General features: G+C 46.1%; 1 protein-coding gene across 1 annotated transcript; it reads left to right on the top strand.

Annotated features, from left to right (window-relative positions):
- Positions 1-11,902: 11,902 nt before the first annotated feature.
- Positions 11,903-14,793, top strand: DFJ58DRAFT_719975 (uncharacterized protein; the record flags this gene model as incomplete). Its single annotated transcript, XM_041384684.1, has 16 exons — positions 11,903-12,034; positions 12,100-12,188; positions 12,258-12,312; positions 12,385-12,567; positions 12,621-12,817; positions 12,875-13,079; positions 13,134-13,264; positions 13,334-13,430; positions 13,477-13,626; positions 13,703-13,900; positions 13,932-13,976; positions 14,068-14,298; positions 14,350-14,391; positions 14,425-14,575; positions 14,603-14,625; positions 14,656-14,793. 16 exons carry the CDS (start codon positions 11,903-11,905, stop codon positions 14,791-14,793), a joined length of 2,067 nt encoding a protein of 688 aa, XP_041234892.1.
- Positions 14,794-15,123: the final 330 nt, after the last annotated feature.

The following is a 15,123-nucleotide window of genomic DNA, read 5'->3' as shown; positions in this document are numbered from 1 at the left end:
ATATCCATAGTCCTAAAACTGGGATACATCACCCAGTGTGATTATCCACCGTGCGATACATCTCCTTATTCGATATCTGGTTGTACGACAGTTCCTGATATCTTGATTGTTTGTCAAATATGCTGCCAGTGCTCTTGCTAATCCACTGCGATGACCAGATCGCGAGAGCATAAAAAACTGTAGCCTTTTCCAGCTTGAGTAAAACAGAGACATAGAATACAATGTAAAAACATACCGATTTCTTGACTGCTGTACACGTCCGCCTGATCGAGAAGTCTGTCGCTCATACAATCTTATTGATCTGCAAAGCGTAAGAATATAGAATATAATCAAGCACACCTTGACGCGCAGGTGAAGATGCCCAATGCCACCTTTGCGTGTAGCGACGGAGTTGAACACCTTCAATTGTTTGAGAATTGTGGAGACGTGTCGATCGTATTGGGCACGGACTATAATTTGTCGGATGCTGAGGCAGACTTTTCCACCATTCTTGAGACATGTCTGATCCCGTCGAGATCTGTTTTGACATGCGCGAGCCTTGCCTTCACAACCTTCAGGTCAGGTTCTTCAACTGATGAGGGGACTTCGTACATGATCGAAAAAGAGAAAAGAAAATTACGAACTGTAATAATCGAACTTATGTTTGCAACGCTAAAGAGGATGGCTGTAATCATAATTAGAAACAACGGCGTAGTTCAAGTAATGGCGAAAATCCATACATCACTGAATCACATCGGCATCAGCAATCCCCGGACCCGGCATTTCTTCCGAGGAAGATGGTCTTCATTCATCTAGTAATTGGAAGGAGAGCTGAGTCCGAGTATTTAGAGTTCTATGCGTCGTGAATTTGCTGAACTTTGCGGGGAAGATGAAGTCTTGACACTAGTGCTGGTTGCCATTGCCTACGGATCGATCTAATACTGTGCAGCTCAACCCATTTAGTGCGTGCGCTACTAGTAGCATAAGGAGACGGTCTAGCCACATGCAAATTGACTCTTGCAAAACTGAACATCTTGCTAACGTCAAAGTGTAGCCCAACTTGCTTACAGCTAGACTGGTCAGCAGTGTGCGAATTGACCAAAAAGGAAATCGATACAACAGCGCGTCCTGAATGTACTAGGCTTGCTTTTTTCAGGCGTTTTTAGCCCTCACTACTACCTTACTGACGTGTCATACCAACCAATCTGCCATGGCAAAAAGAAAGAAGCCCGCCCCCAGTTCGGAAAAAGTAAACAATCAGGATCCCGGCCAGACCACCAGCCGCGCCTAATGTAGTTGTAGTCTGAGGTGTGTTTCGCTGTGCGTTTTCATACTGTCTCGGTGTTCGTTAGGCGTTGAACGGTCAACTTTATTAGCCTAGGGCTCTTGCGGATAGGCACATCCAGAGGCACATGCGTCCAACTTGTGAACCCGTCAGCACTTGGTCACAACCATTTCCAAAAGCAAGACACTTCTATCCCCCATGGTCATAGCTGGCGCTCACTGTTGTGCTTTATCAAGCTCTGGTCTATTCTAAAATGACATTGCCAATTTCGACTTGACCGAACGCTCGTCCTCTCGTAAATCACTTGCACGAACCCCATGTGAAGGTTTAATCAATGTGGAGGCGGGGAAATCAAGCTGGGTGGACATGCCAACGTCGTCTAACAGGTGTGAAATAGCCACCGGCACTTACGAAGACCGGAGTGCCAATCTGTCTATACCCACTCAATTAAATATAGCCACCGGCACTTACGAAGGCCGGAGCGCATGCGTACCCCACTCGGTTCTTATGTTATAATGAATACTCTCCCATCTTATTTCCGAGCTGTCACTCGACTCATCAATAAACTGCACTCATGAACTTCCAAAATTAATATCCCGTCGGAAGTTCAACATACCTGCCGTACTCATCCGCAGGCGCTGGTTAACGTCATCACGACTTGCTTAAGTTCAACTGCACGGGCTTCGCCATACAGGTAAACGGGTTCAATATTCTTTTCTTGTCTACAAACATGAGGACTTAGCTCAGCGTTTAGATATGACATTCCGAGACAATGTGATTCGGAAGATATGTTGAGGCAATGCTGAAGCGAAGTTTGTTTTTTGTATCCATTTATGTCCATTGAGAGAAGGTTACTCTATGCAGGACAATTCTATCTAGTCTAGGAACCCCGTGCCCCGCTACACCTCAGGGTTCGCGAATGCCCTGATGCTGAGGTACCTCCACCAGTCCGCCGTTCCCGCCCGCCGTTTTAGTGAAGTTCATTGACTATAACCAGCTGGTCCAGGCCCAAATGTCATTTCAGGGATCACGCACATGATCCCGACCCATTTGGTAATCAGGGGACCTTAATTAAGGTGAAAGTGACCTAGGAACTCCCAAGAAGCGTTAATGTCCTTCTAAGTATTCGGCTAACTTATGTTTTGGACGTAGCATTCTATCGGGAATTTTCCTGTAAGTAATTCCTTGGAAGTCAATCAGTACCACTCATTACCGCCCACTGACATTAACCTTTGATTCATAGACACAACGTGACAGAAAAATCGGGACTTGAATGACAAGTGCGCCTGGGATCCCCTGTAGCAACCGCGGGCTGCTGCTTCTTCCTGAAGAAAACATAAAACTCCGCGCATGCGGGTAAGGCACTGTGTTCAGGCCGTGACTTTGGCCTGGACCCAGGCTATGCACATCATCACCTGCAAGTTTATAACGAGAAAGAAGGTCTCACGTGAGGGACGACTGAAATTGATGCTTCAAGCGAAGCAGTGGCGTACGTCACACACACAGTCCGGCTTTTGATGCTGAGTGTTATCCTGTGCTATCTTCCGGAATCTCATGGAGATCTGCGACGGTAGGTACGGATGGGTGAGGTGATGAGACTGATGAGAACATGAACATAATAAGAAATGTGTACCATGCTGGCACATATAGATGGGCGTAAACTTTCAGTAGCATCTGACAGCATCAAAGGCTTCCTTTCGAAAAGATTGTAAACTTTAAAGATCTACGCAGAGTTATTATCGGGTAAAACATCGGACCTAGTGCGAATTCACGATTAGTTACCACCCGGAATCTGAGCCTACAAAAAATACGAGACACAGGCTCACCCTCATTAGCTTACGTTCCCCATTACTCGTTCCCTGTTACTCATCCGAAAGTTTTCGATTCCCTGGAATTGCATCGCCATTCAAACTGCGTATACACTGGCAGCCATTCAATGACCTCCGTCACGAATAAATCGCTACTGCCAAGCAATGCAGATCAACATTTTTATTGACAACAGGATATATAAGACCGTTAACCGCCACTCTATGGTGCAAAGGAAGCGCCCTCACCGCAAAATACCTTCCACATTGGGCACATATTTCGAAAAGCCCGTCCCAGTCCCAGATATTCATACAGCCAGGAGACCAGTTTCGAGATTGTTCATCACAACCACACCATCCTGCACTTGTCCGAGGGGGGATAGGTGGGTTTGCTGAGGTCACAGTACTGCGTATCGACCAAACATACGGAGCTGTCGACAATCAAGCCAGAGCGAGACGTGGGATCCGAAATAACCGTTGAAGTACAGAGTGCGATGTCATGCAGGATGGGAGGAATGGAAAAAAATACCAAGTGTTGAAAGAGTTCCTCACAGGCGAAAGCCTAAGAATGAAGTGTGATAGTAGAGTCTAGACGTCCGTGAAATCTACCGTCGTGAAACACGCACTATTTAGTATATCTCTCACTCGAGAGTCGAGATCAACTGGTGCACTCGTTGACAGATGCATCAGCGAAAAAATAACTGTTGGAACTAACGAAAGACGGGCTCCTCGGGGTTTCGCATATAGGTTTGAAGTGGCGCAAGTGGAACTCCGAACCGAGTATGATTATATGATTAGGGGGCTAATCGTCACACCGAAAACACCATCTGCATCATTTCTCACTGGTGTTGTTTTGTTTCACTTAGAATATGCTACAACATGAAGTAGCTAAGCAATTACTGTAAGATCGAGTGCTGTACGTCCGTCAACAGATAGGCCTGTGCGACACCGATATTAGTATAAGCCTAGCCAGTTCTTCCGGCTATACATATCCGCTTGAGATAAGGGCCTCCTACTATGTTTAGCGCCTGATGAACAATGTGACAGTATATATAAAATGTAAGAGAACACGCCCCTACCCAAGCCCTGTTCAACTGTAATCAACCTCTAGTAAAATGGTGTCGCAGCCCACTCCGGCCCTGTCACCACCCACTCTAGTGCCGCAGCAGACTTCATGTGTCACACAGCTGTCGCAAACGTTTGAAGGTCATCGCAAATCAATCTCTGCAGTTGTAGCCATGCCCAACACGCAGCGCATGGTCACTAGTTCGAAGGACAATACACTTTGTCTGTGGGAATTGACGACGAAGAAACTATTGAAACATCTGGTAGGGCATCCCAGTGTTGTATCTGGATTGGCGGTATCGCGAGACGGGAAATTCATAGCAAGCTGTGATATCACTGGAGGGATCATTCCCTGGGACGGAGAAACGGGAGTTTGTCTCATTAATGATGCCCAGGGAGCCGGGTTTACTAAAACCAAGTTCACTGCCAAAAATGGATCTCCCATTACCCATAACGGGTCGACTAGGTCCACCCAAAACGGGTTCGCCGTTGCCTACAACGGGGCGACTACTGCCCACAACGGGTCCACCAATGGCCAAAACGGGTCCACAAACGGCCACAACGGGTCCATCGACGGCCATAACGGGTTCACCAACGGCCACAACGGGTTCACCAACGGACACAACGGGTCCACCAATGGCCACAACGGGTCCACCATTGCCCACAAGTACAACGGGGCAACCTTTGCCCACAACGGGTCCACCACTGCCCAAAATGGGTACACCCCTGCCCAAACCGACGAATCTGTTGCTCTTCAACTCATCATAGCCCACCAGTCCAGCGAGGTTCATATATCGCTGGACTTTTCTGCGGATGGAACAACTTTGGCGAGTGCGGGTGATCGTACGGTGAAGTTTTGGTGCACAGCTGCGTGGAAGGAAAATCAAGATGCAATCCCTCTTGACGCAGTTGTCCACTGCGTTCGGTATTCATTATCTGGCGAACTTCTTGCCATCGCGACAGAGAACAATATCTACATCTATAATTCAGCAACCAGGCAACGTATCAAAACGCTCAAAGGCCACTCAGGTGGCACCTTCACACTCACGTGGACGCTCCAGGGAACATACCTTCTTTCAGGTGGCGGTGAACGCGATCCTACCGTTCGGGTTTGGGAAGTGTTGAAGGGGGGCGAGATCGATACCTTCCGTGGTCACACTGACAAGATCAGTGCCATTGCTGTAGATGATTCCAGCACCATCATCACTTCCGCATCTTCTGACGGCAGTGTCCGTATCTGGCCATTCCCGAAATCCAACATGCTCGAGGTCGCCGCCGGCGCGTTTTGTGTCACATTCTTCAGCGGAGGCAATGACCAGAAGTTATCACAGTGGGTTCTACCCTCGACGGGACTGGTGTCGGTATGTTCCCGTTGATTTCTCATGATTTCGTCGTCTCATCTCGCTGATTTAGACGAAGACTCAAGTAAAAGTTAATCAAAAGGTATGTTCTCATCATTGACTCTGATAATGCAACTCGAGCATACCACAGATCGTCATCCTCGACATGTCGGTGGCCGCCCGCACTGCATGCATTACTGGGGACTTGTCTTTGGCCGTGGAGATATTCACGCAAGAAATAACGACAAATGCCAGCAGCTACGTCTGCTATGGGAACCGTTCCATTGTTTATGCACGCCAAGGTGATTGGGAATCTGCACTTAGTGATGCAACTCAGGTGAATTATACCAACCAGTATTGAATTTCTTTAAGATATGCTAACTTGGATCGTGACGTAGTCCATTAGCATTCAAAAGTCGTTGATAGGCTATATATCTAAGGGCATTGCCCTCTACGGAAAGGGTCGGATTCGAGAATCGAGTACTGCATTTGATCTCGCGCTGAGGTTGGCGACCGGAGATTCAGCAACTCATCTTTTTCTTTTTTTGATCAAGGTAGGTTACATTTTTCTTCCATGGTCCGTGCTTCATTCCGATTTTCAGGCTATTGCAACATTCAATACACATGAATACGAAGAAGCAATCATGTCTGTTAATGACATGGCCGAGGTTTCTCTCGATGACGATCTTCTTGCTTGTAAAGTCGTGCAAGTGAGTATCAATTCTGGTTCGTGTTCTGAATCTGAGACTGATTGTTCTGCGCTTCGCGCATCAGACATACTTCTACGCCGAAATGGCACTCGCTGCTTCGAAGGGCAATATTCGCGACAAAGCCGTCAAATACATCGGTGCAGCTATCGAAATCGCTAATAGCTGTTCCCTCCAAACAATGGACTTTTCTATCTACACGGAATTCGTCGTGGTACGTTGATACAATACACCACCCAACATGATACATATGCTCAAGCGCGCTTTTTTTTTGCAGATTTTCGGGTGGGACCTCGAGTCATTGTGGCAAACCATACACAAGTATAAATGCCTTATACTCTTCCGAGCGCGCAATATTGGTGCACTCGAGTGCTACCGATCACTGCTGGAACCATGCGACGAAGCTCAGAAGGCCATCTTGATTGCTTGGTTTGCTGGTGAGTCTTTTCAGTCATGTCAACCATGCTGGCGTCCTCAGCGGCTGATGAACTGGCCAAAGAAGAAGCCGAGACACAATCAGCGACAGAGGCATGGGCAAGAGAGAACACAGAAGATGAAGCCATAAAAGTGAGCTCAGAAAGCAAAGTCGCTGAAGCAAATGCGAAGAAAAAGAACGCAGAAGATGAAGCCAAAAAAGCGAGCTCGGAAAGAAAACTTACCGAACGAACTGCAGAGAGAAGCACAGAGGTGGGCAGCGCCGCGGATGATAAGACGCAGAAAAACATCAAAAAAAGCGGACCGTCGTCTTCCAAAGGACCGGAGGTGTTCCCGAGGATACGCTTGGGTCCCAACGTCGACTGTGGTTTTTTTACTTTTGTTTTTTTTTTGTACCCGTTTCTACCCATTGAAAGACATACCCTATGTAGGACATAGTCTTATGGGACCCCTTGTGTCCCGTTTCGCATCTCTGGAGCTACAAATGCCCTGGTGTGAGGCGTGCCCCCACCAGTCCGTCGTTCCTGCCAGCCCTTCGACTTGTTTCAAGTGCACGGGGGTTGGACATAGCATTTATAGTGAGCAATTGCCTAAATTGGATGCCTCGGATGGTTCAGATGACCATCATAGATATCAGCGAATTGCCTATGAAATTATGCTCGATTACTGTTAACCTATGATTACAGTACTGTAATGGATGACTTCCAGCGGCATTTATTATTTGATTATTTAATAAGGCGACTCATGAACGTCGGTAAGTTAACTCGTGAATGAAGCTGAAGCCGCAAGGTTTCGTTACCGTTCAAACTTCAGGTGGACACTTCTCTATTGGCGGGCTAACAGTGCGTACACCGACCATGGCCGTGGGCCATGGCGAGCTATACCATTCACAGAGCCCTGAAGGGTTCCTCATGGGTGCATCTGGTCTCAAGGTATGTCCTGTCCCATTGTACTGCTGATTTGACGACGAAAACTCTAAAGGAACTCAGGTCGTAATTCCCCAATCCAATGCTAAGGCCTCCTCCTCTCAGCTATCCGCGATCCCAACCCAGTCATATTCATGGAGCCCAGAGTCCTCTATCGTTCTGCAGGTACGTCCGTCCCCCTTTCCCACTTCCCTGTATACATGTATTAATTCTACCTACAGTTGAACAAGTCCCAATCGACGACTTCACCCTCGCCCTCTCCCGCGCCGAAATCCTCCCAAGATCCGATCTGACACTCCTAACCTGAGGCACACCCGTCTACCACTGCCAATACGCCCTCCGTCTCCTCAACTCCCCACCACCCTCACTCGCACCACTCATCCCTCCTTTCGCAGCGCCAACGTCGAGCTCATCGATTTGCGAACGATATTGCCATGGGAGAGAGACAGTCATAGAGAGCGTGCGCAGGACGAAGAGGCTCGTGATCGTACATGAGGCGAATGTGACAGGTGGCGTCGGGGGAGAAATCGCTGCTGAGGTTGGGAAGAGGGCTTTCTTGAGGTTGGACGCGCCTGTGAGGAGAATTGCGGGATGGGAGTGAGTGTCGTTTTTATATCCTTTTTTTGTTCTGCCCCTCCTCAGGTTCTGATGACGTTCATTGTTAGTGTCCCAGCTGGGCTGCAGTTTGAGAAGTTTAATATACCGGATGCGGTTAGGGGATTATGGAGACGCTCAGTTACTGATCTAATCGCTGATTTGGGCTGTTTCTCAACTTGCCTTTGCGCCCACGGTGTGGCATAAGGGATGGGAAATGGTCATTTAATGATGTAGTACATTAGCATGCACGTATACACTGTACGAGTGCAACACCAACATGTTTTAGGGTGCGGGAGATGTTGAATGATTCCATGAGAGTAGTAGGAGTTTTGCGTAGATGCGAGTCACCGAATACTTCGTTGCTATACATTTACCGTTCAACTAAAAGGCGTTATCTCTGTCGAAAGTATCAGACCGGAGCATGGGGCTCCAAGACTGGTTAGTATTGTTCTACATAAAGCCTCACTCTCAATGTACATAAGATAAAAAATAAAAACAAGTATCAGACGCTGGGCTTCGACTAATCGACGGTGAGGAGCACGCGCTGAGCAAACATGATCATTGTCATGTGCACATGTAAGGACATTCACAGTGGGTGGTGGGGAAGGACTCATGGTGTGTAAGCACTGAAGAATCTTTGATCTGCGTTCATGTTATGAGCCACTACACGACGCAAGTACAAAGGGACACAATAAACAACTAACCCTAATGGTTGAAGAATCATCGATCAACGTTCATGTTATAAACCAATACACGACACAAGTACAAAGAGACACAATAAACATATAGGTAACTGCATAAAAGACCTCGGTATTTCAACGCGACAGCGCCGCTTACTTCAAGGCCGCAGACATACACTCCGCATGCTTGAATTCTGAATGAAAGATAGTTGAGGACGGTAGCATGATTAACATGACTGAAAATACTCACCGGCGAACCAAGCACGTAAGCTGGCCTTCTGAGCTTTGTCGGAATCTTCCATAAGTGAGACGTAGTACTCGAGTGCTTCGATGTTACCCGTCTGGGCGAGTATAAGACATTTATACTTCCTTACGGTCTGCCACAACGACTTCAGGTCCCACCCAAAAATCTGCAAAAAAGCGCAGTTGAGCACACATATCATGTTGAGTCGTATATTGTATCAACGTACCACGACGAATTCCGTGTAGATAGAAAGGTCCATTGTGTGAAGGGAACAGCTGTTAGAGATTTCGATAGCTGCATTGATGTACTCGATAGCTTTCTCGCGATTGTTGCTCTTCAAGGCAGCGAGTGCCATTTCGGCGTAAAAGTATATCTGATGCACCGAGCGCAGAACAATCAGTCTCGGATTCAGAACACGAACTGGAATTGATACTCACTTGCACGACTTGACAAGTAAGAAGATCGGCATCGAGAGAAACCTCAGCCATGTCATTAACATACATGATTGCTTCATCGTATGCATTTGTATTGAACGTTGCAATAGCCTGAAAATCGTAATGAAGCACCGAACATGTAAGAAAAATGTGACCCACCCTGATCAAAACAAGAAGATGATGGGTTGCTGAATCTCCAGCCGCAAACCTCAACGCGAGATCAAATGCAATATTCGCTTCCCGAATCTGCCTCAATCCGTAGTGGGCAATGGTCTTGGCCATATAGCCTATCAACGAATTTTGAATGCTAATGGACTATGTCACAATCCAAGTTAGTATACCTTGAAGGGGGTTCAGTATTAGTCGGTATAACTCACCTGAATTGCGTCTTTAAGCGCGGACTCCCAATCACCCATGCGTGCATGAAGAATTGAACGGTGCCCGAAGCAGACGTAGTTGCTGGAATCTGCCTCGATGTATTCTGTGAATATCTCCAAAGCCGTAGACAACATCCCTCCCGTCGTAATTATAGTGTAGGCGGTCTCGTCCATGGTGAGGGTGAGGGTGTCGGTCTGTGGAATGCTCGAGTTGTGTTATGAGAGTCAATAACCGGAGAACATACCTTGTGCCAGTGAGTGACTTCCATTTGAGTCTTTGTCTAAAATCCGCGAGATGAGACGATGAAAAACATGAGAAATCAATGAGAACATACCGACACCAGTCCTGTCGAGGGGATTATAGTGTAGGCGGTCTCGTCCATGGTGAGGGTGTGGGTCTGTGGAATGCTCGAGTTGTGTTATGAGAGTCAATAACGAGTACATACCTTGTGCCAGTGAGTGACTTCCATTTGAGTCTTCGTCTGGAATCCGAGAGATTAAATAATGGAAACATGAGGGATCAACGTGGACTAGGGCAGAAGCAGAAGAAAGTAGACTCTATGTGGATGTATGTTGCGATGCACACTATGAACAGAGCTGGCTGCGTATGCCAGTGGCTGACTAAGTTATGGAGATCGCCGAAGGGCTGCCTCTGGGCTAGTGATGCATCGGGCCCGGCCAGTAAGGCCCTCGGGCCTCAAGGCTCAGGCCCTTTGGGCTGAGCCCTTGTAGGCCAGGCCAAAGCCACGCCCAAGGTGAGGGCCTGGCTTGTGAGCTAAACTAAGGACAACAACGAAGACAAGAAAAAATAAGGAGACATAAGTAAATTTTATTTCTAAGGGGACATTTCTATACAGTCCTAGTGAAATATGCCATGGAAGCGTATATCATCGAGATGGGTAAAAATGAGCGTGGAAGTGGCAATAGAAAAATATAATGATGGTTACTTGAATGACTGGAGCGGACGAGAGCAGCGAAGGACCTTACAGAGGATGTCGGAGATGTTTTACCGGCATCATAATGGTCACGTGTTATGATGGACCTCCAAATTATTTTGACCTGATTTCGAGCTCATTACGATGCCTTAGGCGAAGTTCCAATGTCATTTTGATGCGACTGATCTTATTACTGATATGACTGATATGCCTTTAATAATAGACTACCACCATCAACTTGCTCATTGTTCATCTTCTACTCGTATCCCATCGGTATTACAACACACCAATGCCCAAGTCAAAACAACAGGTATCAGACCTTGTGACGTGCGATCAATGTGGGGCAGTTGTCTGCGTGTGGGGGTTAGGATCCCATTCAAAATCTTGCGCAAAGAAAGAGCAGGAACAGCTGGAAGATGAGGAATTCACTGATATAGTTCGGAAAGCCAAAAAGAAAGGTCAGTGCTTGATTCAGTTATCTGATGCGCTTGATATTTTATAGTTGATCATCGTTTTACAGAACTTAGAAGGCAGCGTCGTAAGGTTCGCAATAATCTACTATGTTTTGAGGACGCACAGTCGTCTGCTACAGGTGAGCAGTTATGTTTTGATTATGTTACTGCACTTTTAATGTTTCTTATTGTAATATAGCGAGCGCCACCGCGATCTGGGCAACAGAATCAGACATGGGTAAGTTCAAATCAATTTGATTGATATCATCCCTAGACTAATTTAAACACAGTGCCAGATAATCAAGGGTCATCGCCTCAACGGTACCCACCAATGGACCATGACGCAACATTACCTGACTTCTATGAGCCTGATCCTGGTCCCAACAAGCCTAATCCTGGTCCCAACAAGCCTAATCCCGGTCCCAACGAGCCTAATCCTGGTCCCAATGAGCTCACTCACAAGCTTGATGACATCCAAGTCGGATATCATCCCCACAGCCAACTCCCTTCCACTGTACATCACTTCTCCAAGTTCTCCCGCAGCTGCCTGACAGAAGATTATGTGCCCCGTAACAACTCACCATGGGAACCCTTCCGCACACGGCTCAATTTCGAAATAGCAGAGATCGCTCTCGAATGCGATGATGAAGGATCAGACTAATCACCTTCTCGATCTCGTGCATCAATCTGCTAGCAGCAAAGATACATTCACGTTGCAAAATCATGACGAAGTTTGTTCCCTCTGGGATCTTTCTTCACAACATTATACTAGAGTAAGTGTTGTCTCATGTACTACTACTAACAGTATAATAAGCTTATCATTAGTGTTTAGTTTCAGCATGATAAAGTATCTGTTCCCTTTGAAAAAGAGGCGCATGAATTCGACATGCACTACCGCCCTCTCTGGGATTGGGCGCTTGACTTGTTGTGAGATGGATGTCTCGCACCTCACTTTGTGTTTGATGCTCAACGTCTCTCAAAATTAGATGGAGAAAGATTTGTACGTTTTATTGACGAACCGTGGACTGCCAATGCATTTTGGAATGCACAAGTATGTTTTGACACTTCATTCATTATCTATCCTCTTAAATTAATCATATCCTGCTGAATGTTTGTAACTTAGTCACACCTTCCCCCGGATGCCAAACTGCTGGCATTCATTCTGTATGCAGACAAAAATAAACTATCATCATTTGGGAGCCAAAAAGGCTATCCGATTATCGCCTGCATTGCCAACCTGCCAGTTCATATTCATAACAGTAATACTGCCATAGGAGGCGGTCGTGTTGTTGGCTGGTTGCCCATTGTTGGTGCATCAGGCCGATTCAGTTAGTAGTATTACTAGTTGTATTGATTTAGATTGCTGAGAATCAGGAACACATGAAGAAGAAGAAGTACGTGGACTTCAAAAATGCCGTCTGGCATACATTGTTTTACCAGCTTCTTGCCTCGGTTGCAAAGCACTCAAACACGGGCTATTGGTTCGAATGTGGGGATGGAATCCAACATCGTCTCTGGCCCTTGGTTTTGATCTTGAGTGCCGATTATGAAGAACAGTAAGTCACAATATTAGTTCTAGTACCACTCTACTGCAAGGCTCATAAAAATCGTAGATGTGTCATGACATTGATACGTGGACTTACGGGGAAATTCCTGTGTCCAGTTTGTCTTGTTCCACAAGATCAGCAGTCTGATCTTCGTACCCACGAGCTACGCACAAGCCGCCAATCTGAAGCCATACTCCATACTGCGAGATCAATGTCTTATGAGAAGGAAAAGGAGGATCGCTTGAAGGCTTTCTCGCTCCGAAATGTTCAGGTATGCCCTTTCTGCTGTAATGTCTATTAATACTGACAAACTCACTGATTTAAGAACGTCTTCTCGAGAATTATTCACATGGACGTTCATCACGCTCTTCCTTTCAACCGCCTCCATACAAACAAGGAAGGATTATGGGGCGACCATCTGTGGAAGGAAGTGAAGTTTTGGATCAGGAAGCCACCGTCAAACTCGACCAAAAGTATGTATTGTGACTATGAGACATTAATGCTAGTGCTGACTAGCCGTTTTAGTTTCGACGCACTTCCACAATGGCCTGATTTGACGCATTTTTCCTCCGTTATTGCGGTGAATTTCACTGATGGTACTGTTCTTGGGGATCTGTCAAAGGTTTGTCTATACATCATAAACGATTTTAGGTACTAAAAAAACTTAGATGATTATCTTTGCGGCACAGGATATTCTTTCTTCATCCCACTGTAAACTGGGATACTTACTTCTTCGCTGCCTTCACTATTACATTGAGTTTGACATCTATGCCTCGTTCGAAGTCCACACGGAAGATATGATTGCAGCTGGAAGTTTGGTACTGCAAAAGTTCTCAGAAATTATGGATGCAAGTCGCTATTTGTTCAGATGATGATTGTCTAACATTTTGCTAGGAATATATCGCTGAATCGCAGCCTGAAACATTGAAAAATTGGAACTTTCCAAAGAAGTATTTAATCTCGCATGTATTCGACAATATTTCAGCTAAAGGCGTGACCCACAACTACAGTACCAAGCCCAATGAAAAGATGCACGGCTCTTTTCAAAAAATCTACCTTCAACACACGAATTTCAAGAACATTGCTTCTCAGGTGAGTCATTTATAATTATATTGTTGTGCAGATTCGGCCTAATAATAGCTTTATTGTTGCAGATCCTGCACTACTAGTATGATGAGTGGCTTCTGACCTCGACGTCCATGTGCACTGAACTCGACGAACTCGACAAGTACAATCAAAGAGACTCTCGTGACCCGGAGACCAATGAAGCCCTGGATGATGCTGGAAACCCTGAATCTACTACTGTCCATGCACATTTAGGTTCAAGGCAAGGCAATCACTCCTTTTCCGATATCATGCACTCGCATGGAACTGATGAGGCCTTCACTGACTTTCGGATGAAGCTTAACGGCTTCCTGAACATTTTTCTACCACAAAATGGCATTCCATTACCAGATGGAAGGCGCATTCACCTGCGTGTGGACGACACGGTATGCTAATTTGCTTCAACCCAATTGATAATACTGATACATTTTTCTCAGGTAACAGAGTTTTGGTTTTTGCGGATTCATTATGAATCAATAGTCGACTGGTGCCTGCACTGAGATCTACTTCAGTGCAACCCGAAGTTCTACGGATCACCGAGGTACGACTGTGTCTTGGTGAATACTGCAGACAAGCCGTTTTTCACTTGCTTCGTGTACATGTTCAGCTGCTCGATTAGTGGCACTAATTTCCCTCTTGCACTTATCCATCCTTATGATGTTAGTATTCCTAGTAGTCGTTGAAGGCGAGACAATGAGCTTGGACTGTGGCGTGTGCGGGCCAAACCTTGATTATCCTCTGAGATCATTTCTGTCCAGTCAATCATTTGGGGAGCTGCTCTCACCAGCGATCCTGAAACACCTGGCAATTACTTTGTCATCCACACTGTGGACAGTGACATATTTCTTCGAATCAAAGCTCTCCAGGCTCAACCATTGTGAGGCAGGCCATCCTCAGTATTACTGGTATGTCCTGGTCTCCTCATCCTTCATCTGCAACAAGCTTTTATTGATGTCGGCCCTTTACAGATGTCTAATAACTTGTACTATTAGTAGTAGTAGTGACTGCCATATTGCCTGGTGTCATGCATGGTATGCAACTCATACCATGACAGATACACAAGAGGGTGTGATAAGGAAGGTATAATAGACCCTACTGTATCCTATCACCAAGTTACCCCATCATTTTCCCCTTAGTTATTAGCTAGGATTTTCACTTTCAAACTTCACTTCCATTTTTTCCATGTATTTCTATTTTGTTCTATGTAGAGT

The sequence above is a fragment of the Suillus subalutaceus genome (genome assembly GCF_016647625.1).
Source record: "Suillus subalutaceus strain FC151 chromosome Unknown DFJ58scaffold_498, whole genome shotgun sequence".
NCBI classification, from domain to species: Eukaryota; Fungi; Basidiomycota; class Agaricomycetes; order Boletales; family Suillaceae; genus Suillus; species Suillus subalutaceus.
The sequence above is the reverse complement of the archived record's forward strand: the minus strand, read 5'-3'. Positions and strand labels throughout refer to the sequence as shown.